Source organism: Carassius gibelio, chromosome A6, assembly GCF_023724105.1.
Source record: "Carassius gibelio isolate Cgi1373 ecotype wild population from Czech Republic chromosome A6, carGib1.2-hapl.c, whole genome shotgun sequence".
NCBI lineage: Eukaryota > Metazoa > Chordata > Actinopteri > Cypriniformes > Cyprinidae > Carassius > Carassius gibelio.
In genome coordinates, this window is record NC_068376.1 from 26,049,873 (window position 1) to 26,076,941 (window position 27,069).

Below are 27,069 nucleotides of genomic sequence, written 5' to 3' on the forward strand. Positions count from 1 at the left end.
GAGCCAGTTTTGGGTATTACAATGAAGTATGCCTAAAGGGTTACTCCACCCCCAAATGAAAATTTTGTCATTAATCACTTAGCCCCATGTTATTTTTTTTTTTATTCACGGACAAAAAATATTTTTTGTTGCTTCATAATGTCACGGTTGAACCACTGATGGCAGATGGACTATTCTGACGATGCTTTTCATACTTTTCTGGACCTTGACAGTGTTATTTACTTGACAGTCTATGTCTTAAATTGTGTTCCGAAGATGAACAAGGCTTTTATGGGTTTGGAACAGCATGGGGGTAAGTGATTAATGACAAAATTTTCATTTTGGTGTGGAGTATCCTTTTAAATATTACATAAATGTTGTCTCATATACACACTATTTGTGAAAGAGAAACTGGTCACTTACATCCACACTGTTGTTGTGAAGCTAAGACATGACAGAATAACTTTTTCCTTTATCTTCTTATTTTAGCCTGCTAATCTCTTTTTGTCAGCATTATCAAATGACTCGCCTTCATATGAATAGTATGGAAAATCATTTGTGACTCATTGCATTTGTAGGTGTTTTTCTGTGTGTATTAATATGTCTAAGAAGAGATGATACCCTGCAGTCACGTGAGTCATGAGGGTAAGTTGAAAACAGTAAGAAGATTAAAAACAGCCCATAACCTATAAACAACAAAGATTAGCCTTTTATTTAAGCTTGCCAGAGCTTCAACAGCACTATTTACACACCAGTATCAGCAACCACAATCTCCAAGTCACACTGGAGCTCCCATCCCCCTTCTGTTTTAACCTCACTGTCTGATAAAAGGCAATAATATTGGCTGGATATTTGTGATGTCATTAGCATGCATTCTGTTGCTATAAAGTTTTTTATGGGTCAGAACTGGTAAGCATTGTAGTTCTTGTAATTAAATCTCCTCTATAAAAAACAAATGATTAGAGTAGAACAAAGTGAAAATTCCCTTAAGGAAAATGACATGCATTGTCTTTAATATCTCAGTTTTTCTTCTACAGAGCAATAATATTAAATCCTGTGGAAGACTGTAGTTATCTCATTCGTTTCCTTTAGATTTCAGACAAGATCTCATCATTGTCATGTTTTTGCAGTCAAAAGACAGATATTTGAATATGTTTAGTTTCAACTCAAACAATTCTCCTCTATTATTTCGGGAGCCAAATGGAGACAAATTGTTGACCTAAATTAAAGACACATATGCGGCAAGTCCATTACGTCTCCTGAGTTATGAAAGAGCAACCACTGAGCAACAACAATTTACTACAGCTCTGAGATTCTGAACCCTGAAGCTATGAAATCCTTTTTAGGTCATTTTCTTGGCCTTTTACAGTATGTCAAACGTGTGCAGGTGCATAAAAAATTATTCTTAATGTTAAAAAGTGAAAGGGGCAACTAAAAAAATACAGTCCGCTTCAGTGACAATGAATCTTAAATGGGGAATACATTTAAAAAAAAGGCTTCAGCACAAATTCTCAGTGTGCAATCAATTGAGTCATTGACCAAGTGATAATCTGTAAATAATGCCTGTACACACTCAAGCTGAGGAAGGCATAACAGGTTCAACTCCCTGTTTAGAGATGGCTAAGGATACACAGGGAGAAAATCTCGGGTGAGCAGCTCATTATCACATCCAGTGGGGTGCTCCTATGAGCATGTACAAATTATGTTCTCTTGAGACACACAACAAATAAACTCATGCATACAAACACGCGCATACACAAACAAGCGTATGGAGGGTTCAAAAGCTGCTGTTCACTGCAGGTCATGCCATAAAGGGGATTTAAGCAGCCTCCTAAGATATAGTTTGGGTAACATGCATAGAACAGGTATACTGTACCATTAGTTTAGACGTACCTAAGACATATAGTCTTCGTAGCGCACTAAGAGACAGCATTATAGGAAATGCAGCCTTCATCTTAAAAGAGTCATATCCTCTGGGTCTGAGTGCAATTATTGGATTACAATAACTTTATATTGTAGAGATTATTGTTGAGATTAAAACACGCTGCTACAATAAAAACGATAATGCTGAAATACATTTAAAATTATTTATTTCTTTTATCCCTCCTGCAGTAACTTCAGCATCGTACAGATCCTTTATCTCAGTACTGTGGTCACAGCAATGGTTGGGTGGTGGTTAAAGTAATGCCCAAAGTGACCATGTGACGCAATGACCATATCAAAACCCAAAATATTTATTTTCCATATCTAAAATACATAATTTACAGTCACTGTTATGCATATTGATCATAAACACCGTTAACCCACAGGGGAAAATCAACCGATGGCAACAGTTTAATAGTAGCCCAATTATAAGGGAAAAAGAAAACAAAACTTGACAACCCTGCATCCAAGACGAGCTGTAGGAGTCAGATTTCACTGATCACGGGTTGAGAGGAGAGATGGCTGACAAGATCATAATGGAGGATTTGATGGTAAACAGATCCTGAGCTCACTGACAAATATCAGATCTTCATTTACAAAGAGCGTGTGTGATTGCGAAATCGAAAGTGAAAGTAAACAGCGAGCGCTCATTCAAAAGAGATTTTAAAAGCCTACTCCGCATTTTGAGAGCGACGCTTTTAGTTTCATAATAAAAACACAATTTATATTTTTCTATTTTAAAAATGTACAGTGTAAAGTAAGTAAAGTTAGATTTAAAAAAGATACAGTTTTCTATATATGTAAACTGGCAGCCCAGCTCAGATTCTCTTATTTTTTAACTGTCTGCCAAATCCTAATCTGTGCAGTATAGGAAGTCAATCATGTGTCGTGACACAAAAATAGTATTCTAAAAATAATTGTAGATATTTAGAAGATTCATAGTTCATAGGAGTTCGTAGGGTTTCGTAGGGTTCGTAGGGTTCGAAGGTGTGTCCAAACTTTAGGTCTGTACTGTATATATATATATATATATATATATATATATATATATATATATATATTTTTTTTTTTTTTTTTTTTTTTTTTTTTTTTTTGTGTGTTTGTGTATTTTCTTTTTTATTATTTTTTTTAGAGAATTTCTGTACACCAAAGTACTCTTTACTTAATGGTTACTTGACAACTGAGAGCCATTTATGATGCAAACTCTGCACTTGTTTTGTTTTTTAAAGAGACAAAGTTGCCTTGAGTGTTTTTCTAGACCACATACTAATTTATCATTATATTTATTTATCACAATTTTTAAATATAAGCCTGCATAATATACTCGTGCAGACGTTTCTGTGACTCTTAAGTGAAAACTTCTTCTTTGACCTTGACCGCTGACATTCAACCACTGCTGCAGCATTGTCATGGCAACCTTCTTCAAGCTCGGCAGGAGGCAGTCACATGAAGAGGTTTGCTTGAAAAGTGTAGAAGTCTCTGGCCCTCTTATCATCAGCATCAACACCATGCCATACTGGTTGCCTCAAACAAACATACAGTGGTCTGAAGAAGGGAAATGACAGCTGCCAGTCCTGTACTTATCGATTTTGTAATTTTAATTCATACTGGGTAAATTCATAAATCTTTTTTTTTTTTTTTTTTTTTTTTTAAGGTTATGGGTTTGTCCTCTTGGAAGATTTAACAACCTGTGCTGTTTCTTTTTTGGCCTTTAGTATACTACTGGAACTAGAATGGGAAATTATGTGGAACAAAATGGAAAATGTCACAAGCCAGATTTGAACTTGCACTACTCAATGTGCCAGTCAGAGCATGTGCTATAAATGTTAGGCCATGGCTCCAATAACAATATATCCCATTGACATCAGTGATTGATTTTGAGTGTATGGCAGTTATCACTGTGAACAACCCCCTAACCTTAAGTACTTGTGTGTAATTCACCCTGCACCATTACTGCTCAGGACATGAATGATACCACAAATCATACTTAAAGAAAGGTATCATATTAATATTACAGGCCATCAAACTTCTGCTTTATCAGACGATAAATCTAACTTTAACCTATACTGAAAGAGGGACCCAAACTATTGGTTGGTTTGAATTCTTGACTTAAGTTTTGAAAAAGTTCTGAAGTGCATATTAGTGCCCGCTCACTAACTCATTGGTTGGTGTTGGTTCCTGAAGGTTTTTTTTTTTTTTTTCACAGGGACTTAAAAAAGAAGACTTGATTTGAAGCGTTATAAAGCATGAACCAATCCAACTAGTCATGAGGTGAATGATAGCATTACAAACATGTATTTAAAGCAAAAAAGTATTTAAATATCTGACAAAAAGACAAAAGTAAGTCGGTGTACTTGGAAGGAAGCAATTAAAATCCCATGAAGCATTGAAAATTACAATCTAATTTAAAAACTATCCATTTAAAGCTGCGGTAGGGAACTTTTGACGCTCTAGCAGTTAATAAACAGAACTGCTTGCGTCTTGTGGAAGAACATCGTAGCCGGAACTACTTCTCTCTGTTTATGTCTATGAAGAATCACAAAGGTACTGGGTTACTCCGCCGCGGTACGGTACCCCCGATGCAATCTAAAATAGTCCGAATATAAACACTTATTATAGGTGCACCCTAGTGATTCAGGACAAGCTAAAAACACGGTTTGGAAAATGGATTCATGGTGTACTCGCTTATTATATAAATTTTTCTACATTTTGAACACAAACAAAGTTACGGACCGCAGCTCTGATTGGTTATTTTTTTTACCGGGAGCGATGGAGTTTCTGCAAATGGCAATAGGACCACTGGGAGGAGCCAGAGGAGCTTGATTTTTTTCACAGATTATCTGTCTCATATTCTACAGTCAGGACATAATGGCAGGTTTAAGAAATATGTAAAAAATATTTTTTTACAAAAGTTCCCTACAGCACCTTTAAGACTGTTGAATATATATATGTAGGTAGCAATGATTTTGACCTAGCATCATGGCTAGGAGTTTTTCTTCTAGTTAGTTCTAGCAGAAAGACTCGGGGAGGTGATACGATTCGAAATCATTTATTTTACAAAACCAAGACATAAAAAACTGAATTCTTTGGTGTAGACCCAATCTGTAGGTTGAAGATTTGGCTATTACTGGCGAGAAAAAGGGAGGTGCGGAACCTACCCCTTGTATGGACAGAGCCAATGTGGTGGTGGAGAGTATGGAAGGGAACGTCAATCTAATCTAAAATAGATCTAATTCTAATGCGTGACATAGCATTAAGTCTTCCTACTTAAACTTCTGCTTAAGTTTCCATTTCCATTCCTTCATTATCAGTTATGTGATTGTGAACAATCATTTAAAAAATGCAACAATGTGTGAATCCAGACAGACCCAGACTTGCCGTTGTTGTGGGTTGTTGTAAGGGGAGCGGGGAAAAGATGAGCTTCTGATAGAGTTGCCGAACACGCCTTCACGTCCCTCTGAAAGTGACACTGTCACCATGGTTACCAGAAGACACCATGTCTTCTACAGTTTCCACCAAACGATGGCATGACAAAGCACTCAAATGCACGCACACATATCAATGCAAGACAAATAATTAAAAAATGCTTTATGAATCGTTCCGTTTTAAGTTACTGCCCTTGAAGAATCGTCCTTGTCTCCTGTTTGTCTCTTGGAACAGCTTTGACCTGAGCTGGAAGACAAGGTTCGGCTGTATCTGTGAAGCCCTTGAGATTCATCGGCAACAGCTGTGTCCTCGTGTGTGTGCATAAAGACACAGAGCTAGATGACCTGAGTGACTGGTCCTTGGCAGAGCCCTATTTTTTTTTCGTTCATTATTCATTTGGCTGCAATGAGAGGGAAAATCCAGTCGCCAAGTCTATATATAAACCTGCCCAGCCCCTGACATAGTTATTAATAGCTATAGACGGGCAGCTTTGGGAATCGTACAGGAGTCCTCTCTTAGAATACACAGGAACACACACTTCTCAGACGACAATCCAGCAGACAGCATGTGGGAATATTTCATGCTCCAATTTTTGTTTTAATTATGTTACATTTCATTGTAGGCAATTAGGAAAAAGCATTAGATTTCAGCATTTTTTTATATTGCCTGTGCAAATGTCATTTCCATGAAGCCAAGATGTTGTAGGTGGTTTCCAGGTCATTGCTGTGGTGTTCTGAGTTTTTTCTTTTTTTTTTTTTTTTGCAATGCATTTTCTAGAGAGTTCTTGTGGTTGTAAGGTGGCTGCTCACTGACCCATAAGTCTGTATGATGTTCAGGTCACTACTTTTGCCTTTAGTTTCTCCTTTGATGTGTGGCTATGAAATATTTTTGTCTATTTTAATGTGAAATCCTAAATCTGATTGCTTTGAAACTTAACAGCAGACCTCTCTTCCGCAAGCCGGATTATTTGTAGTTAAACCAGCGCAGGATGAATTACACAGTGAAATGCAATACTTAAAGGGATAGTTCACCCAAAGAATAATACATTTTGAAGAATTTTGGTAACCAAACAGTTTTGACTCTCATTTTATTTTTTGATCATACAAACCATATATTGGTCTGGTTGTCAACATCCTTCAGAATATCTTCTTTTGTGTTCCACCGAAAGACTGGAATGAATTGAGGGTGAGTAAACCATGACAGAATTGTCATCTTGTCTTTAACAATTAGGTCCCTAAACCAAGTATGAGCAATACGAATAGTTCGGCCAAATATATCTCATCTCTCATTTGTGTGTCATTCAGGAACATCAAATGATGAGAAATCAGACACATGTCTATCACAAACACAGTTTTGCATCGCTCAGTTGTCACACACCCGACCACACAAATGTATTCATACAATTCACATACGATGCTGTCACAAAGAATCAAACACAAAGCAAAAAACAGCGGTATACAAAGTGAACACATACACACGCCACTGCTTATCCTGGCAGAGACAGCTGTGCGTTCAAGCGTCGCACAAGACACAGTTGCTATGGTGACAGTGACGACACACTTTTTAACATTGCAGGGATGGGAGAGAGAAAAGAATGCATGTGTGTGTGCGCGCACGTGTGTCTCAATGGAAAAGCAGACAGTGGTGAAGGCATGTACGAAAACAAAAACGCAACAAGGTGAAGATGAAAAGTTAAGTGGAGAGCAGCAACACATCCTAATGTAAAAAGACTAAACCCTGGACAAGACGTGCAGTTGGTGTGTACACTCCCAAAAGTCAGCTAGCAGCACAAGTTAACATGTAATTTGACTCTTGACCTGAATGTTTAAAGTTTAAAGGCAGTGACACCTTGCAACAAAGAGATAGTGTTCAGGATTACACTTAGGTCAAGGGAAAAGGTAATTAAGAGAGGCACACCACAGCATTCACATTATTTTTTAATGCATCTCCGAGATGAGTCTCAGTTATTTTCCACATGGAACCTACATAAGCGCTTACACAAGCATAACTAAGGCTCATTTACAGGAAACTGACATTTGCTGATATTTAATGTATAACTTATAGTATACGGAATGCAGTCGCAGTATTAAATCGCTTTGACATAGCTTAGTGTGTAATGCAAAAAAAAAAAAAAGAAATTGTCTGTCATGTTTGCTTAATGTCATGCATCCTTTTTGAAAAACATCATTGATTTTTTTAAGAAATAAAAATCTTTCTGGCCCCCAAATTTTGAGCGGTAAGCACAAGAGTCACTGTTTTCCAAGAACATTCTGTACAATGTCTAACAGTTGTAAAATATAAAGACCTTCTTTCATTTGTGAGTCTGGTTCTAGTCAAATTCTTTGATGGTCATTCGCTCTTGCATATGCCTTAGAATCACATACTGGTTTTGATAAACGTTTCCCATCCTTGAGTGCCATTTTATTTAATTTTTTTACCCCTGTCCTTTGCTTCCCTGTCAAATCCATTCCAGTGGCAATCCAATCTCTGACACCCAGAGAAGGGTCTGCACTAAAGATGCCCTATGTGCTTCAATAGGCCTTGTGTAGTGTGTCTTACAGTCATTTCTATTGATTGCACTGACTGTAATGTAGCACAGTGAGAGCTACCTGTCACTATAAACATGACAAGCCAAGTGGCAGGGACAGAATCAAATGATTACATGGGATGGGAAACTGTTGAACCCCATTCTCTTTCTATTTGCCATTCCTGTGATTTGTTAGCCCGTCGCCCATTTGAATGGAATTTCTGTGCAATAGAAAAAGAAATGGGTTTTCTTAGGTCCCGTTTACACTTGTGCGTTTTCGTTTTAAAATGCCGTCTTAGAATTAAAAAATTCCACATTTACACTGGCGTTTCAGTTGCGTTTCAGAAACGATTTCCGTCTACACTACATAACCCGAAAACGCATGTCACGTGACCATTCATGCAAACTGGGCATGCGCGTAAATCACTGGCAGGTTCAACAATGAGCATGACGGCGAGGATGTCTTTGTGTGGACAGATGATGAGGTGGAATTGTTGCTCAAAGTAAGTAAAGTAACATATTATCATTTTAAAAACATTGCAAGAATTAGATGTTTTGTTTCCAGCTAAGACCTGGAGAAACTTGTTCATGCCTTTTTCACCAGCAGGGTTGACTATTGTAATGGGCTCCTCACCGGCCTTCCCAAAAAGACCATTAGACAGCTGCAGCTCATCCAGAACGCTGCTGCCAGGATTCTGACTAGAACCAGAAAATCTGAGCATCAGGTCCTTACACTGGCTTCCAGTTACATTCAGGATTGATTTTAAAGTACTTTTACTGGTCTATAAGTCACTTAATGACCTAGGACCAAAATACATTGCAGATATGTTCACTGAATATAAACCTAACAGACCACTCCGATCACTAGGATCGAGTCAGTTAGAAATACCAAGGGTTCACACAAAACAAGGGGAGTCCGCCTTTAGTTACTATGCTGCCCGCATTTGGAATCAGCTTCCAGAAGAGATCAGATGTGCTAAAACACTAGTCACATTTAAATCTAGACTAAAAACCCATCTGTTTAGCTGTGCATTTGTTGAATGAGCACTGTGAGATGTCCGAACTGATTGCACTGTATTTTACGTATTCACTTTATTTAAATGTAAAATAATTTTCTATTTCTACTTGTTTTAAATTAATTTTAAATTAGTCAATTTCTAAATCATTTCCATTTTTTTACTTACTTTCTTTTATGTAAAGCACTTTGAATTACGATTATGTACGAAATGTGCTATATAAATAAACTTGCCTTGCCTTGCCTAATGATTACAAGGCTGCTGAAAATGTCGATTGGGAGTCATGCCAAAACAAATACAGCGACATACTGTAATTGACATAATCAAGTATACATAGAGATCACGTGGGCAGCCACGTCATCATTTCCGAAAGTCTCTGTTTTGGTCTGTTTACACTGAAATGCAACCACTGAGTTTTCAAACTAAAACAGGGTCAAGTGGCGTCTCATTTTCAAACGTGGAAAACGCAGGAGTAGTGTAAACGCTAGGCGTAACCGTAGCAAAAGTTATGTGTTTTAAAATGAAATAGTGTAAACTGGGCCTTAAACAGTAGATACTAAAGAATTCATATTATGAATCCCCCCCACACACACACGTAGGCCTACACCTTCCTCTGTTTATCACACACTTACAGTCTGTTCCTGTTTCAGTCAAGCTCATGTCTCAATAGAGTATTAATGGCCTGGGAAAGACATCAGTAGAATGAGACACCATGTTCCTCTGTGATACACTGACTGAAACCACTTTGATTATCTCTCCCTAGATTAGCCTACTCTTGTATTCCGGAACTTTCTGATCATTTCATAATCGCTGACATACAAGATGTGTCTGCTAATATACCCGGTTCACATTAAAAGAAGAGCACTGAGCTCTTCTATATAGCTTTTTCAAACCTTGTGAGGTGCCTTACATGTATAATTTGCAGAAAAGGCAATACAAAAATACATTGTGAATAGCAGAATTTGTTGATAATGTATATAAATGTATGAATGAAAATTAGATTGAGGAATGTAAATTATATTATGAAAATATTAAATAATTTTCACTAAAATAAAAATTATATATTTTTTTCTATTAATATATATTAAAATAGTTTTTTTCTTTTATATATTAAATGAATGGATATATATATTAAATGTATAACAATAAAGATGATCATTATTTTTTTACACTACAAAATGCTCAATATTCCATACTGTTCTACCTCTAAACGACATATACAACATATTGACGAGGCTAAACTGTATACCAACATAATACCTTTTTGGGTAGGATCATGAAGGCCAGTAAAGGGACTCTTTAGATTTTCTTAATGCATCAACATCACATAGACCTTATGTCTAATGTCATATGAAAAGTAAACAAGATTGTGAGAAAACAACATTTAAGCATGCTACAGAAAGCCCTTTAAATTTATTGTAGGTCTTCTATTACATATTGCTCTTGACAGTAATATACAGTAGCTTTTTGTGTGCACAAAAATATCACTCATCAAAGCTGTGCATCTGTATTGGATTTGCTGGTTCTGTTTATTTTCAAGGGTGATTTTACACACCACAAAAAAAAAAAAAACTATTATGCATTATGCAAGTTCTCACATTTCTGGAGGTGGCAGATAGGCAATTAAGGCGTACGCTGTAGGCGTTTTTTTTTTTTTTTTTTAGAATATCACGTGAATTGTCCCTTCTACCTGACAGATATCACTCAAATAGGTGTCCTGAGAAATCAGAGCTGTATTAGGGTGTATTCACATTTGGTCATTTTGTTATGTTCATATTTAATTTGAACTGCACCAGAGTTCATTTGGAAGCGGACTAAGACCCATCGTATGGCAGTGAACCGCACTAACAGAGCAATCACACCAGAGTTAGTTTTAATCGAACCAAACGTGACAAGGGTGAACACACCCTTAGTGACAGCCCTAGGCTCTGTAAACAGCAATAAATAGTTCGGATGGAGGCCTGCAGTTCTTTAGCCGATCAAAAACTCTCTTTCTGCCTGCCAATTTAAGCTTTTGGGATTGCTTTCATCAGCTGACATGTCTCTGGAGGGAGGGCTTTGGGGAGTGTGAATGAAGTTAGTCAGGCAAAACCTTTTGAAGAACCTTCTTTGAAAAATTTAGAGAGTGCCATGTGTTCACTTGGAACGATTTAGCTTTCAGCAGTTTAATACATGCACTGGGAAGCGCAGTAGTGATGCTGTGAAAAGATATGTGTAAAGTTAGACTTGAGTATTACATTTTAGCTCGTGCATCATGTAAACTAACAATCAAATGACTGGCACGGTATTCCATATATTCACATTTGGTTCCTTGCTACTCAGCAAATTTTAATGAGAGAAAAAAAACAAAGCAGTACTGGAAACAGTCTGACAGGTTGTGTTGTCCTTGGGCATTGCAGATGCTCGAAAAGAAATCATGAGCCCAGCCCAGATGACAGAGATAGGGCAGTATATAGAGACAGTATTGACATATTGTCTCTAGGGACACATAGCACAGGGCGACAAGGGCTGATTGTGAACATGAGCCGATTCAGTCTATCTTAATTTGTTGTGTATTGGTATAACGATGCTATACAGCACAGTATCATACCCTGTACATGTATATGTTGTGAAGACTTGGTAGTCTCGGTATTTATTTTTTTCTCTCTTTTTGTTAGTTTTTTGGTACTTATACTGCAGTGATCACATATTTATAGCGATCAAAAGAATATAAAAGAAAAATAAAATGTGTCCAGCAAGTCCGCGAGAAAACTTTCCTAACGTATCCTGTCCGTGATGTAAAAAAGGTTGGAGACCTCTGCTGAAGAATTAATAGACATTGTATTGATCTAAGTGATCTTACAAATGTAAGCACTTACAAGGTTAGTGACTATGTAGTATGTAGAACGGGTCAGTACCTATATTTAATGATATAGAGAAATTAATTAAATCATAAATAATCTACAAAAAAAAAAAAAAAATTCCAATATGCTTGCTATAGTTTCCAAAATCCCATTATAGCAAACAAACTGAGTCCGCTAAGCATGCTGGTCAAACTTGCAAATTTCAATAAGGAAATCAATGTAAGCTTCATTATGTACTCACTGCACACTACATACACTTTCTTCAACACAGAGACACAAGCCATTGCCCTGGAAACCAATGGGGTTTGCCATGGCAACAGAGGCTCTGCTGCCATTTGTGTAGGTGAATGGGAATGCTGTGATTAGGGATGGATTAACACTAACTGTATGTAGAACTTTCGGGAGTTTACAATTTATCAGAAAATGTATCCGGTGCGTCCAAAATCATGTACTAATGCACTATTCTATGTAGTATAAACAGTGCAAGTAGTGCATTCACACTGAATGTTCCAAAAAGAAAAAGTGCATTTTAAATACCCGGATGATGCACTTAAATAAATGTGGGATGTTGGACACTTCAACTGTTGCAGCTGTAGAGTAATTATGTAGTGAATGGGTAAGGGTTATCAGACTCAGATTATGAATGACAAAATAACCTTATATAATTCATACTCTACATAGTTAAGTACATAAGCATATAGTGTATAGTACATAGTGTTTTATTGTGTCACTTGGGATGCAGCTATTGTTTTTTAAATTGCTATTTTGCTACTTTTGCATATGGATTAAAACAGTCACATTGCTGCTTTAAAGATTTGATTATGTAAAGTTATGCATAAAAAGGCAAACAAACACATGTTTGCAAAGAATCTAAATGTACAATTCTGCAGTATAGGTCAAACTGCCAGGCTTAATGCCAGTGCCTTTAGTTAAACATTTCATTTAAAAATCTAAATCCTGTCATAATTTACTACAAACCCGATTCCAAAAACATTGGGACACTGTACAAATTGTGAGTAAAAAAGGAATGGAATAATTTACAAATCTCATAAACGTATATTCAGTGGTGGACAGTAACGGAGTAGCTTTACTTCGTTACTGTACTTAAGTACATTTTTCAAGTATCTGTACTTTACTGGAGTAGTTTTATTTTGAGTGACTTTTACTTTTACTTCACTACATTCCAAAGCATAAAATCGTACTTTTTACTTCACTACATTTCATAAAACACATCGTTACTCCCTATATCACGTGCTCCGACACTCAGAAGCGGTGTCTGATTCATCATGAACGAACTGAGTCTTTTCAAAATAAACCTTTAAATCGGATCGCGAATCGCACCAAACGATTCGTTTACGAATTAGAATGATCCGATTGCAGCTGTTCTGGAGTCGACCACTCACTGATTCAAATGAACCATTTAGTGCGAGTCACCAGAAGTAAGAACCGGGAGATCTTGTGAGCGCGCGTGCGTCTAATGTTGCTTAAAGTAAGTTATTAATGTCGAAATTTAGGATTAATTATTGTAACTGAAAATCATATTTAGGTCAAAACTGTCAGTTGTTTGGGAACTAAATCCGTTGTAAAGAGAGATCTATTTAAGCCCACTCAAATGCTCGAGTGCAGACGATGCAGACACATCAATTTTAGGTAAAAAAAACAACAACAACAACAAAAAAACCTTAAAACAACACAGATTAAATACAATAACTCATGCATGTTCAAGTTCACCGCTGCCGTAATGTTAACAGTTTAATTAAAATGTCCTTTGTGACGTCTGTTTTTATATTGTTTATCGACAGTAACGTTATGTATATTGTTTGGATTAACTAGACGAGTAGACAGACATGAATGTTCATCGTACTGAAAATAAGTAAATATTGTTAGCTAATGCTAACTGTCTAGCTAACAAGCTTGTTGGTGCTAAGTTGATGTAATTTTTATAAATGTCCAAATATTTTTATTCAGCAACATATATATATATAGATAGATAGATTACATCTGGTTAGAAAAGAAAGGATGTGATGTTCAGAACATGGTAACTACAGTAATTATCAAAGTGGGAGGAGATGCACCCCGTTTGGCTAGGGGTGTTTTTAAACCACAGACAAGATTTGAGAAGGAAAAAATCATTATAAAATTTTTTTTAATTATTTTGTTCCTTAAAATGTTCTTCCTAACTTCAGGCCTTATTATCATGTCATATATACAGTTCAGACCAAAAGTTTGGACACACCTTCTCATTCAAAGAGTTTTCTTTATTTTCATGACTATGAAAATTGTAGATTCACACTGAAGGCATCAAAACTATGAATTAACACGTGGAATTATATATGGAATTATATGCATAACAAAAAAGTGTGAAACAACTGAAAATATGTCATATTGTAGGTTCTTCAAAGTAGCCACCTTTTGCTTTGATTACTGCTTTGCACACTCTTGGCATTCTCTTGATGAGCTTCAAGAGGTAGTCACCCTTTTGCCTTCTGTCTGTGGTCCAGCTCACCCCTAAACCATCTGGATTTGGTTCAGGTCCGGTGACTGTGGAGGCCAGGTCATCTGGAGCAGCACCCCATCACTCTCCTTCTTGGTCAAATAGCCCTTGATGCCTTCAGTGTGACTCTACAATCTTCATAGTCATGAAAATAAAGAAAACTCTTTGTATGAGTTTTCCAAACTTTTGGTCTGTACTGTAACTTTGATGTTCTGTAAAACAACTAACTTTAAAATACTTTTTTCTTACTGGTGAAAATCAGATGGTCATCTCTGTTTTCTCTCAGGTACATCACAGTGTAAGCTTCACAGTGAACATTACTCTCATCAGCGTAGTCCATATCAACAACAAAAATATATCTTGATTCCATATAGTGGTTATTTTGGAAAAAATCCCAGGTATTTTGAGCAGTAGGATTATAAAAAAATTTGCTAATATAAAATTAAATTAAGTAGCCTATGTAAAATTGCAAACATCTATCTTGCAGTACTTTTTTACTTAAGTACATAAAAAATTGAGTACTTTTGTACTTTCACTTGAGTAAAATTGAAAAAGGAGTACTTTTACTTTTACTGGAGTAATATTTTACCATATGTATCTGTACTTTTACTCAAGTACTTGATTTGTGTACTTCGTCCACCACTGTATGTGACGTCTGTTTTTATATTGTTTATCAACAGTAACGTTATACATATGTATATTGTTTGGATTAACTAGAAGAGTAGACAGACATAAATGTTTATTCATAACCGTACTGAAAATAAGTAAATATTGTTAGCTGATGCTAACTGTCTAGCTAAGATTTTTAATTTTTTATAATGTCCAAATATTTTTATTCAATCACCTATATATATATATATGTAGATTACACCTGGGTAGAAAAGAAAGGATGTGATGTTCAGAACATGGTAACTACAGTAATTATCAAAGTGGGAAGAGATGCACCCCGTTTGGCCAGGGGTGTTTTTAAACCACAGACAAGGTTTGAGAAAGAAAAAATCATTATGAAAATATAATTATATTTTCCTTAATGTTCTTCCTAACTTCAGGCCTTATTATCATGTCATATATAGAGTTACAGTACAGACCAAAAGTTTGGACACACCTTCTCATTCAAAGAGTTTTCTTTATTTTCATGACTATGAAAATTGTAGATTCACACTGAAGGCATCAAAACTATGAATTAACACATGTGGAATTATATACATAACAAAAAAGTGTGAAACAACTGAAAATATGTCATATTGTAGGTTCTTCAAAGTAGCCACCTTTTGCTTTGATTACTGCTTTGCACACTCTTGGCATTCTCTTGATGAGCTTCAAGAGGTAGTCACCTGAAATGGTCTTCCAACAATCTTGAAGGAGTTCCCTGAGATATGCTTAGCACTTGTTGGCCCTTTTGCCTTCTGTCTGCGGTCCAGCTCACCCCTAAACCATCTGGATTGGGTTCAGGTCCGGTGACTGTGGAGGCCAGGTCATCTGGCACAGCACCCCATCACTCTCCTTCTTGCTCAAATAGCCCTTGATGCCTTCAGTGTGACTCTACAATTTTCATAGTCATGAAAATAAAGAAACCTCTTTGAATGAGAAGGTGTGTCCAAACTTTTGGTCTGTACTGTAACTTTGATGTTCTGTAAAACAACAAACTTTAAAATACTTTGTTCTTACTGGTGAAAATCAGATGGTCATCTCTGTTTTCTCTCAGGTACATCACAGTGTAAGCTTCACAGTTAACATCACTCTCATCAGCGTAGTCCATATCAACAACAAAAATATATCTTGACTCCATATAGTGGTTATTTTGGAAAAAACCCCGGGTATTTTGAGCAGTAGGATTATAAAAAGAATATGTGCTAATATAAAATTAAATTAAGTAGCCTATATAAAATTGCAAACATCTATCTTTCAGTACTTTTTTACTTAAGTACATAAAAAATCGAGTACTTTTGTACTTTCACTTGAGTAAGATTGAAAAAGGAGTACTTTTACTCTTACTGGAGTAATATTTTATTATATGTATCTGTACTTTTACTCAAGTACTTGACTTGTGTACTTCGTCCACCACTGCGTATATTTTATTCACAATAGACTATAGATAACATATCAAATGTTGAAAGTGAGACATTTTGAAATGGCATGCCAAAAATTGGCTCATTTTGGATTTCATGAGAGCTACACATACCAAAAAATTTGGGACAGGTAGCAATAAGAGGCCGGAAAAGTTAAATTTACATATAAGGAACAGCTGGAGGACCAATTTGCAACTTGTTAGGTCAATTGGCAACATGACTGGGTATAAAAGAGCCTCTTACAGTGGCAGTGTCTCTCACCAATTCCCCCAATTCTGCGGCTAAAAATAGTGAAGCAATATCAGAAAGGAGTTTCTCAGAGAAAAATTGCAAAGAGTTTTAAGTTATTATCATCTACACTGCATAATATCATCCGAAGATTCAGAGAATCGTAAGGGTCAAGGCCGGAAAACCATACTGTATGCCCATGATCATCGGGCTCTTAGACGGCCCAGCATCACATACAGGAATGCTGCTGGACCACAATCCACCGTGCCATTTGCCATTGCCGGCTAAAACTCTACAGGTCAAAAAAGAAACCATATCTAAACATGATCCAGACGCAAATCAAAATTTGAAGTTCTTTTTGGAAAACTTGGACACCATGTCATCCGGACTAAAGAGGACAAGGACATCCCAAGTCACTATCAGCTCTCAGTTCAGAAGCCTGCACCTCTGATGGTATGGGGTTGCATGAGTGCGTGTGGAAAGGCACCATCAATGCTGAAAGGTATATCCAAGTTCTAGAACAACATATTCTCCCATCCAGACATCTTCTCTTTCAGGGAAGACCTTGTATTTTTCAACATGACAATGCCAGACCACATACTGCATCAAATACAACATCATGGCTGCGTAAAAGAAGGATGTAAAACAAGGAACTGAAATGGCCTGCCTGCAGTCCAGAAAACATTTGGCGCATCATAAAGAGTATAGGGGTGGTGAAAAAAATCGATTATTGATTAATCGCGAGTATGTTATGGACGAGTATGAATCGATTATTAAATTTTCAAAAATCGATTTTTTTTTTTTTTTTTTTTTTTTTTTTTTGCATTATTTTATTTTGTAAAAAAAAAATATACCGGGAGTTGAACGTCACGAACGCGCCCAGTTCCAGTTAGCAAGCAGCCAGAACAGGTGTGTAAAATGGAAAAGCCAGGAGCGAGCAACCAACCGAACCACCCAGCTCCATCTGGGCTCAAAGCAAGCGTGTGGATTTATTTTGGTTTTCATGGCAGGAGCTCTAACCCTCTTGGCACCATGGTCGAGTTTACTCGACAAGATGCGGCACTGAATAAAACGGCCGATTTTGTCAAATAGGGTGTCAAATTTCACGCGACCTCCCCTGCACCAGATAGCAGACATGTAATTCTTAATCTCTGACTCAAAAAAACGTAATGCTCCTTAACAAAATATTCGAGAGCGCATTGAATCAGTGCGAAAAAAAAGCGGAGCTAGTGTGAGAGTGAGCCATTTTATCTGACCAATGTTGTCAACGTCAGCGAGTATTGGCATTAGATTATTATTATTATTATCATTATTATTTTTATTATTATCTAATGGCATCAATAAGGCTTCAATAAACCCGCAATGAAGTGTTGGGACTTCTATTTGCGGACACTGATTCTGAAGGGGAATATCTGCATTCAGAAGATGACGGTGATACTGAAAGTGAAAGTACACCAAGCACAAACGGTGAATCCTTTGCCCAATGTAAATGGTCCTTTGCCAAATGTCAGAGGTGTGAACAATGTTTGCAGGGGTCGGAGTGTTCATTGCGAAATTAGCAGGCGTGTTAGTGTTGCAGGGAACAAGCGGGAGATTTTTTCCGCGCTTGACGTGTATATTTGTCTTCTGACCGCACCTCTCCGCAATCGCGGCGACAGTATTGTAGTGGAAACTTTGTCTAATGCCTCTGGGTATGTTAGACGAGGTCGAAGTATTCATAGGACAGTTAGGAGGCAAGGTGGGGAGTCGCAATGACCCTGACAGTAGTCCGAGCTGTGCACACTCGGCGCGTGCGCGAGGCAGATCTGGCCGCGCTGCTCATAGCAGAAGCAGAGGCGATGTGACACGGGGCATAGATTTTGAACTAAAAAGGTCTTGTCTACTTGTGTTTGTGTGTCATATGAATAATATATATGTGCCCCATACATGGAATCAGAGTGCCTGCTGCATGTAGTAAACTGAAAATCCCAACCGCTACATGCATTCGGTTTGTTTCTACCATTTATTAGTAATGATTTACACAGTTTGTTTACTACTTACTGTTGTGAAATGGAAAATCAATAATCGTTAATCGAGAATCGTTAATAATCGAAAATCGACTGTAATCGAATCGGGACTTCAATAATCGTAATCGAATCGAATCGGGAAATCAGACAGATTAACCACCCCTAAAAGAGTAAGATGCGACAAAGACCTAAGACAGCTGAGCAACTAGGGACATGGAATGGGACAACATTCCTATTCCTAAACTTGAGCAACTTGTCTCCTCAGTCCCCAGACGTTTGCAGACTTTTAGAAAGAAGAGGGGATGCCACACTTTTTTTGAGATGTGTTGATGCCATGAAATTTAAAACCAACTTATTTTTCCCTTAAAATGATACATTTTCTCAGTTTAAACTTTTGATATGTCATCTATATTGTATTCTGAATAAAATATTGAAATATGAAACTTCCACATCATTGCATTCTGTTTTTAATCACAATTTGTACAGTGTCCCAACTTTTTTTGGAATCGGCTTTGTAACTCTTGTGTCGTTCTAAACCTGTATGGCAACAGACAACAAACTTAAAGACTTCATTCTCTTCCATGCTTCAACGATGAATATGAACTAAAGTCTTCCGAACTTCTGTCTGTTTTTAAAGTTATCACATTGATTCCAAAGACTTTGGAAGTTTTTCCCCTCAATATTTTATCTTATTCCACAAATAAAAATAACCTCAGATTTGGAATGAGATGAGAGTGAGTATATGACAAAAATTTCATTTTTGTATGAACTCTTTCTTTAACTGTAGCACAAACCTGTTTTCTAATGTCAAAGCAAGACACGCTGCTCCAGAAAAGTCGCTTATGTTCATGCAGAAACACAGACATTAGTCTCTTGTATTTCTGACTTGCGGCATGTTTTCAGTAGTTGTGTGTGTGAGTGAAAAGAGCTAGACTTAGCCCAGGTTGAAAACAACCTTCTGATGCATAACTATTTTGCAGAGATAAGCAATTAGTGGATGATGGTAAATGTCTCTAGAGCTCAGCAGTCACATCTCATTTCAAAAACTTACATTGATGGGTCTGAAAAAATAATTACACTTCTCTATTCATTAGATTCCAAGACTGCCTAGCCTCCTAAATGCAACAAATCACCTCCTAATGAGGTTTAATTAAAGAATGATTAATTATATATGCAGAAATATGGGCTGCTATTAATAAGATGGGGCCCAAGCTTCAACGAATGTCATCTACTTAAAAAAACAACACCATATTTTTTCTCTTAATGCTTGCCAATGCATAAACCTAATTGGGGCCAGTTTAAAGTGTTATTCTTTATGAGATCACGTCACATCATATCTTACCAAAGAAGTGTCCAGTTCAACAACGAAGGACACTTTACTTGACCCACTTTCATAAATAAGGTGAATGCGATGCGACAGAAAGGCGATTAGGCCTGATTGCACAATAACAAGCCACATGGCTTCTAGCATTTAGATATAAAGCTCACCAAGCATTAGATGATTCATAACACATTGTTGTGATTCATGAGTATGTGAATCTCAAGAAAAAGTCTGCATCCTAACTTCTGTGTCACAGGTAATTAGGCGATAGTAACTGCAGCAAACCACAGGTTAAGACCCTTGTATCATGATGGACAGAAGCACAAAAACTGCAGAGCACCTTCTAATAATACATGAGTGTTCAAGTTACATGGCAAAATAATTTATTTATATTCGTTTTTCATACATTAACTCTCAGTGTTTACTGAAGTACAAAATTAAAATAATGTACAATTAATGGTATTCTCTGGAAGTGGCATTGGAATGACAGGACGAGGAATTTACAAATTTTAATTGAAAGAAATGCAACACATTCTGGATGTTTTCATCCATCTGTGTGTCCATCCTGGTCCAAACAAATATGATGAAATAAACAAACAAATGTCACTGAGAAGACCAGGCTGAGTATAGCATATATACTGTGAATTATTTATTTGTTTATTAAATTCTGTTTTATTCCTGAACCAACAAGTCAGTGTTGGGTCGTGAAGAGAAAAAGTAATCCAATACACAACAGCAGAATCAGAGTGGCTGACGAAGTTGCTAAATTAACTTTTTTAAATTCCAACATCAAAGTCTATAACTAAACACAGTGAAGCTGACCAAAACTTTCACCACTTTCTCCAATATTTGTCCAACACAAAAAAATGCATGTCAAAATACAGTAAAACCTAAACATTTATGTACAATCTTGTCATTATATTAAACAATTATATACACTTAATAACTTAAAGGGGTAGCCCGCCCTTATTTACTCTTCCATAATGTTGTTCCTATATGAATTCAAAATATTTTATGTTCCCCTGAAGCAAGAAATGTATGCAGGTTTGCAAAGACAATGGTGAGCAGGTTACTCTTTCTGGAACTGACTCATCGATTCAACTGATTCTTTCAAAAACTGTGATTCAATCAGTAATGAAATAATACTGATGTTTATTGATCAATTTTGAAACGGCTGTGCTTCGGTTTTGTTTGGAACTATTTTCAGGTTACTAATATTGTGGCTAAACACTTAAAGCTGCTGTAGGTAACTTTTGTAAATATATATTTTTTACATATTTGTTAAACCTGTCATTATGCCCTGACAGTAGAATATGAGACAGATAATCTGTGAAAAAAATCAAGCTCCTCTGGCTCCTCCCAGTGGTCCTATTGCCATTTGCAGTTACGGATCGCTCCCGGTAAGAAATCAACCAATCAGAGCTGCGGTCCGTAACTTTGTTTGTGTTCACAATGTAGAAAAACGTATATAATAAGCGAGTACACCATGAATCCATTTTCCAAACCGTGTTTTTAGCTTGTCCTGAATCACTAGGGTGCACCTATAATAAGTGTTTATTTTAGGACTATTTTAGTTTGTTCTATGTTCTTCATAGACATAAAAAGAGAGAGAAGTAGTTCCGGCTACGATGTTTATTCCGCAAGACGCAAGCAGTTCTGTTTATTAACCGCTAGAGCATCAAAAGTTCCCTACCGCAGCTTCAACTTCTTTTTTATAGAACTGTTGTATTGAAGCAGTGTAGCTAGTTGTTTAAAAGTGTTCTAATATCATCTAAGATCATTCTGAGCAGAGCTAATGTTTTTAAATCCAAAAATAGTATTTCAGTACATACATGATGCTGTTTTTGTGGTTAAATCTGAAGTTGAAACTGTATGTAATATTTACAGTGCATTATACCAGTTATCACTTTCAGCAGTGTTCAAATCATGTTACATCAAACCCAGCTATAGTTCTAATTTTGATACCAGGACCTATTATTAAATAAACCTCTTACACAAAAACAGTGAAGTTTAATAAATCCCACAAATTACTCATTTGCCATTGTTTGATTACTGGATTAATGGTACAGAGTGGAGCTTTAGAAATATTATCAGGAATGTCAAATTCATTTCACTTCATTCAGTCCTATCAGTTAATGCAGTGAGATATAATTTTAACTTTTATAAGCTGAACTGTCTAAAGGAATTGATTCCAGCCCTGGTCACAAAAAGTGGTGTCTTTTCGTTGATTTCTATTTTTGGGTTAGCCACCCTGACATTAAACACCTTTACAGGCACTAGTCAGATATCCTCATAAATGTTGCATTGATAGAATGGATGGCTTATTATCTGTATCTCTCATAAGAATTAATGTCCCTTGAACATAATATTTATGTTCACATAATGCATAAATGCATGTTCATACATAATGCATAAACAGTTGCAGTAGTATTAACTAAAACAGGGAAAAAGTTGTCTTTCTCACAATAAACAGGGTCACCTTCAAACGTTTTTTTAATGTGCCATATGTTTTTATTTTATTTATTTTTTAATAAGTCATTGTTATATTAGACCTGCGTAAATGTCCCGTATCTACTCTCTAGTATCACTGAAGGCTTTGCAAACTAGAAGGTAACTGCCATTATCTCAATGCTGCAAGGGCTTCTGGAAGGACATTGGCTGTACCTGACCACATCCAGTAAGTGATTACTTCCCTTTATATGAAATGGAGATAGTAAATAAGGTTGGTGTTTTGTGACATCTTTGAGAATCAGGAAATATCCACATCCTCAGGCAGAGGGCTGGGTCACAACTGTGGGTCTTCCATATACGTGATGGGCTAAATCATAAATGAGACTTTTTGAAAAGAGCATTTGCTAAGTACTCCATCTTGACCTGTTTCGGCTTATAGCATGAACTCACAGCACCACCTGTAACTGGAATTAATCTTGGATGATTTGTAATTCCTTACATGTGGAAAATATTCTAATATCAGCAGACTGTCTGTCTGGGTCCTTCAGGCACAACAATTACAACAATATACTGTAATATTCATACGCTGTTATCTTTTAAAATTTCAGTTAAAATCCTTATGAATTTAAAAGGGAAATACAATTATGTCATCATTCTAATTTTCATGCTATATATATATATGTAAAGCAAAAGGAAAAGAACATTTAGGACATTCACTGTTTATGAACATTTACTTAAATCTTCAAATAAAAAATACGGAAAATATCTGTGAAAAATAAATGTATAAAATTCCATCATATTACCCTTTTTTTTTTTACAGACTATGAATATTACAGCTATTTTTTTTTTTGACATTGTGGCATCTATGCACATATTGAACACTTGTGTTAAAAATGCATAGATTACAGATGCATAACCTAGATTTACAGTGTAGTTTGTCAATACCAGTTATAAATGGCACTGAATAGAGAGCCTATTACGTGATAAACTGCATGTACAGTTGAATCAAAAACAACATTTACTTACTCAGCATTCTTGTCTGAAGCTAAATACAAGGTCCTTAACTTAATGCAAATGCCATCTTCTATTTTTTTAAACACCATCAATTAGTACACTACTATCATCCACTAAATAGCATGGTAATGCAGGACTTCAATGCCAAAAAGGTGAAGTCTAGCTATGAAATATGACCAGGCGGTAATTTGCAATGATATGACAGCGGTCTGACATAATCTTATTGTGTGGTTGGGCCATGCAGCAAAATCTGATTTGAGACAGACGTAGACAGAGCCTGTTCGAGTGAGAATAGAGGGAGAAAAGGAGGGGCTTAAAACAGAATGGGACACAAAGTCTCATGGAGGATAATTAATGTGACATTTCCCTGACATTTAGCCAGAGGTGCAGTGAAGGAGCTTGAAGACAGAGGGAGGGAGAGACAGAAGAGGAAAAAGCCAAAAAGCCTGACTCTTTGTTCAGTTCTTGTTTGAATACAGTGGTGTAATGTAATGAAGTAATAATTCTTCTTTAAAGTACTTGTGGATTTTCTTTTTGGGAGAATCTGTACTTAAGTTTTTATATTTAAATTTTGCCAATGAAAATTGTTCCAAACAAAGATCTCAGTACTATTTTGCATCTCTGAGCAACACACAGGATAGTGTTTATTTATTGAATGAATCAGCTTTTTGAGTGAATCGGTTGGATGAGTGATTCAGTGACTCACTCATTACTATTCAATACTATTCTGGAGTGCGTTTTCCAAAAAGCACTGTTAACTAACTATGGTCGCAAGTTCCATTGTTACCAACATAGTTCAACGATTCAGTGTTTCCCGAAACCATATTTCAAACGAACATTCGCAAACAGCATCGCAAACATACGTGGTAGGAACTACAGCTCTCAGCCTGTGGTTAAAAATAGTTTCTTGTTACTGTAGTTAGAAATATGGTCTTAAATAAATTATACTTTTGGGCACAATAAGCAAGCTAACATGCAACAATACATTTGAAACAATACATTTTATCGCGTCCTCGATATGCTCCGTTTTTGAAGAGTGTGGGAAACCCAGAGTATGACATAAGAGGAAACCCAAGATGAATCAAACATCAAATAAAGCAAAATGACAGGGGGAAAAAACTGTAAATTAGTCATCAGGTGACATGTTCAGTACAACAGCATCTCAGAAATCTCGAAACAATTAATTAGCAGAAGTTATTACTCCACCACATGCGTGTGATGTCATTAACAATGGCCCTAAATTGTTGAACTAATGGGGTTCAAACGATGGAGATGCGACCGTGTTCTGGAAACAGTTGTGACTGACTAGTTAGTTTCCATAACAATGTATTGTACTATGGTGGTTAATCAGTGAGTTACGTCGTTGTACTAGAAATGCACCCCGGAATACCTAACTTTGACTCAAGTAATATTCTAATCAGTGACTTCAACTTCTACCAAAGTCATTTTCAGGTAAGATATCTGTACTTGTACTTAACTGTGGCTTTCAGGTACTTCATCCTCCACTGTTTGAATACAAATATATATGTGCAAGTGTACCAAAACAATGGTCTACATCAGCTACATCAGCCAGGGGGTTATGCTTTCAAAGTGATAGAGTCATCTCTCTGTTGCCTGGTAACAGGAAGGACAGTCACTGAACTGTCCCTCCCAATCCCATGTGACTATATATAAGCACAGGTACACAATTATGGAATTAGAGCAAGTAAAATAGACTGCCACTGGTGAGGGAAAACCGAAGTTTAAAGATAGGCACTGCATCTCTAACAATACCATGCAACCAAGATGCTTTTCTTATTGATTTTAGACCAAAGATGTCAAGCATAAACCATTTTAGACACAAATAAGTGTCAAACCTGCACCTGTGATTGATGAATGTTTACATGGAAATTTTACATTTTGAATTATCTGAGAGGCACGGCAGTGCCACTCTGTTGTGATTGATTACACGACTGCCACAACTTGGTTAGAGTCCAGAGGCTTGAACTGCACTTTTTACATTTCCCTTTTAAGCTAATTGAGTGTTGATATATGCTTATGTGAAGGTTGTTGGGGGTTTTTTTCTTGGCAGATGAAGATGTTTGATGCACAATGTTAAATGCTACTGGAAAGCTATTGTTTCTGACACTTCTGATTACACTGCACTGCATCATATTTGTTGTATGAAATCCAGTATGATTATTAATAATTTTGGGGTGCTGATTTGATTTGTTTTAGCATGTCACACTTTCTTACAAAATATGTGCATTTCATTGCATTTTTGCTTTTGGACAATCATTTGTAAGGTGAAGGAGTCTTGTATTCTTGTATCCTGTCTTCCTCTGAGCCTTACATATATCCATCCAATTCTCAGCCAATATTCAAATATATGAATTATTCTGAAGATATTTATGCCTAATCCTGATTTTAATGTTTTGGCCAGTTACAATGACCCAGATGTTTTCTTATACATCTGTAGGTGTTTTACCATATCCAAATAGTGACCGAAAATGGAAGATTTTGCGGAAAAAAAAAACAAAAACGTATTTATAAACTTGAGTTTCTGGAAAGTTTTTACTTTTTATTAGGCATTATAACTTTTTTTCATTCCATTTTCAGTTCGTCATTTAAATGATAAATTCGGAAATATTATTATTAACTTTTGACGTTCGACTGCTTTTATTATTTTGCTAAGTGCATTAAGGCTAATATGTAAAGCATATTTAATTTGGGGGAAAATAGTTTTATTAAGACTTTTTTGCCAACCAGCTTCTTCTTTTTTTAAGATGTGTAATTTATAATAGCTGGAATTAAGAACGGGTCTCCTTTTCTCTCTGAACTAATGCATAATATTGTAGAAGTTGGCCTGAAAATGTGTCTTAGCCTATTAATCAGTCTGATAAGATGCTGTCTATAGTGCTGTACCTTGGCTGCTACAGATGAGCCTGGTTTCTCTAGTAGATCCCACAGTTTCCTCCTTTTCTCTGAACAACAAGTATTATCGAATTCTTCGCCCTCCTGGTCCTTCAGAGTATCAGCTTCCCTTTTGAGCTCCTCGTTCATCTGCTCTTTCTTTTGATGGTACCGCGCCTGGCAACAGGACTCCAGGTAGATCTCATCCACCCCCCAGTAGTCCAGCTCCTGGCTGAAGGACAGGGCACACATTTCCTCCATCATGTGCAACTTCCCAGTGCGGTAGAAGTTCAATATAGACGTGAATGCTCCAGGATGCCGGTCAAAAAAGTACTCGTTGTCCTCTAGGTTGTAGTCGTCGCATACGTCCATGAGTGATTCATGAGTTTTGCAGTCTCGTAACTTTCCCAGTCGTGTGCGCGGCAGTCGGTCCAGGGTTCTCCACAGGACCTCATGCGGCAGACCCCCTACGTTCAGTTTGACACGCCGGTAGCACGACATACTCCGGATTATATCCACAGGCTCTGGGGGCAGAGAGGCTGTCGAGCGAGAACCAACTTTACTCATTCCTGCGGAGGGTTTATCCATTTTGTTTTTGTTTTCTGTGCAGACTACCTTATGAATTTGGCCATGGGACAAGCGGTGTTACCAGTGGTTCTCTGGGCTGTTTCTTTTTATTTGGGCTGTTGAAGAGGAAAAGAGAAACAAGAAATGAGCTGCATGTTTTATGATGTGTGTTAAGTGCTCTGTTAAGGTTTATCCCTGCAAAACAAATAAATTCTTAAATCTGCCACTAGCAGAAGCATATTTTATTAAAAGTCTGGCTGATGAATAGGGTTGGGAACCAAAAATCATGAAAATAATTAAAAAAACAATCAGT

General features: G+C 36.7%; 1 protein-coding gene across 1 annotated transcript in view; it reads right to left on the reverse strand.

Annotated features, from left to right (window-relative positions):
- The window catches only part of LOC128015880 (potassium voltage-gated channel subfamily B member 1-like), a 32,359-nt gene extending 5,575 nt beyond the window's left edge, over positions 1–26,784 (reverse strand). Inside the window, exon 1 of the mRNA XM_052600099.1 lies at positions 26,202–26,784. Within this exon, the coding sequence (XP_052456059.1) occupies positions 26,202–26,777 (576 nt within the window). The 5' untranslated portion in view covers positions 26,778–26,784. The remainder of the gene's footprint in view (positions 1–26,201) is intronic.
- Between the last annotated feature and the right edge of the window lie 285 nt (positions 26,785–27,069).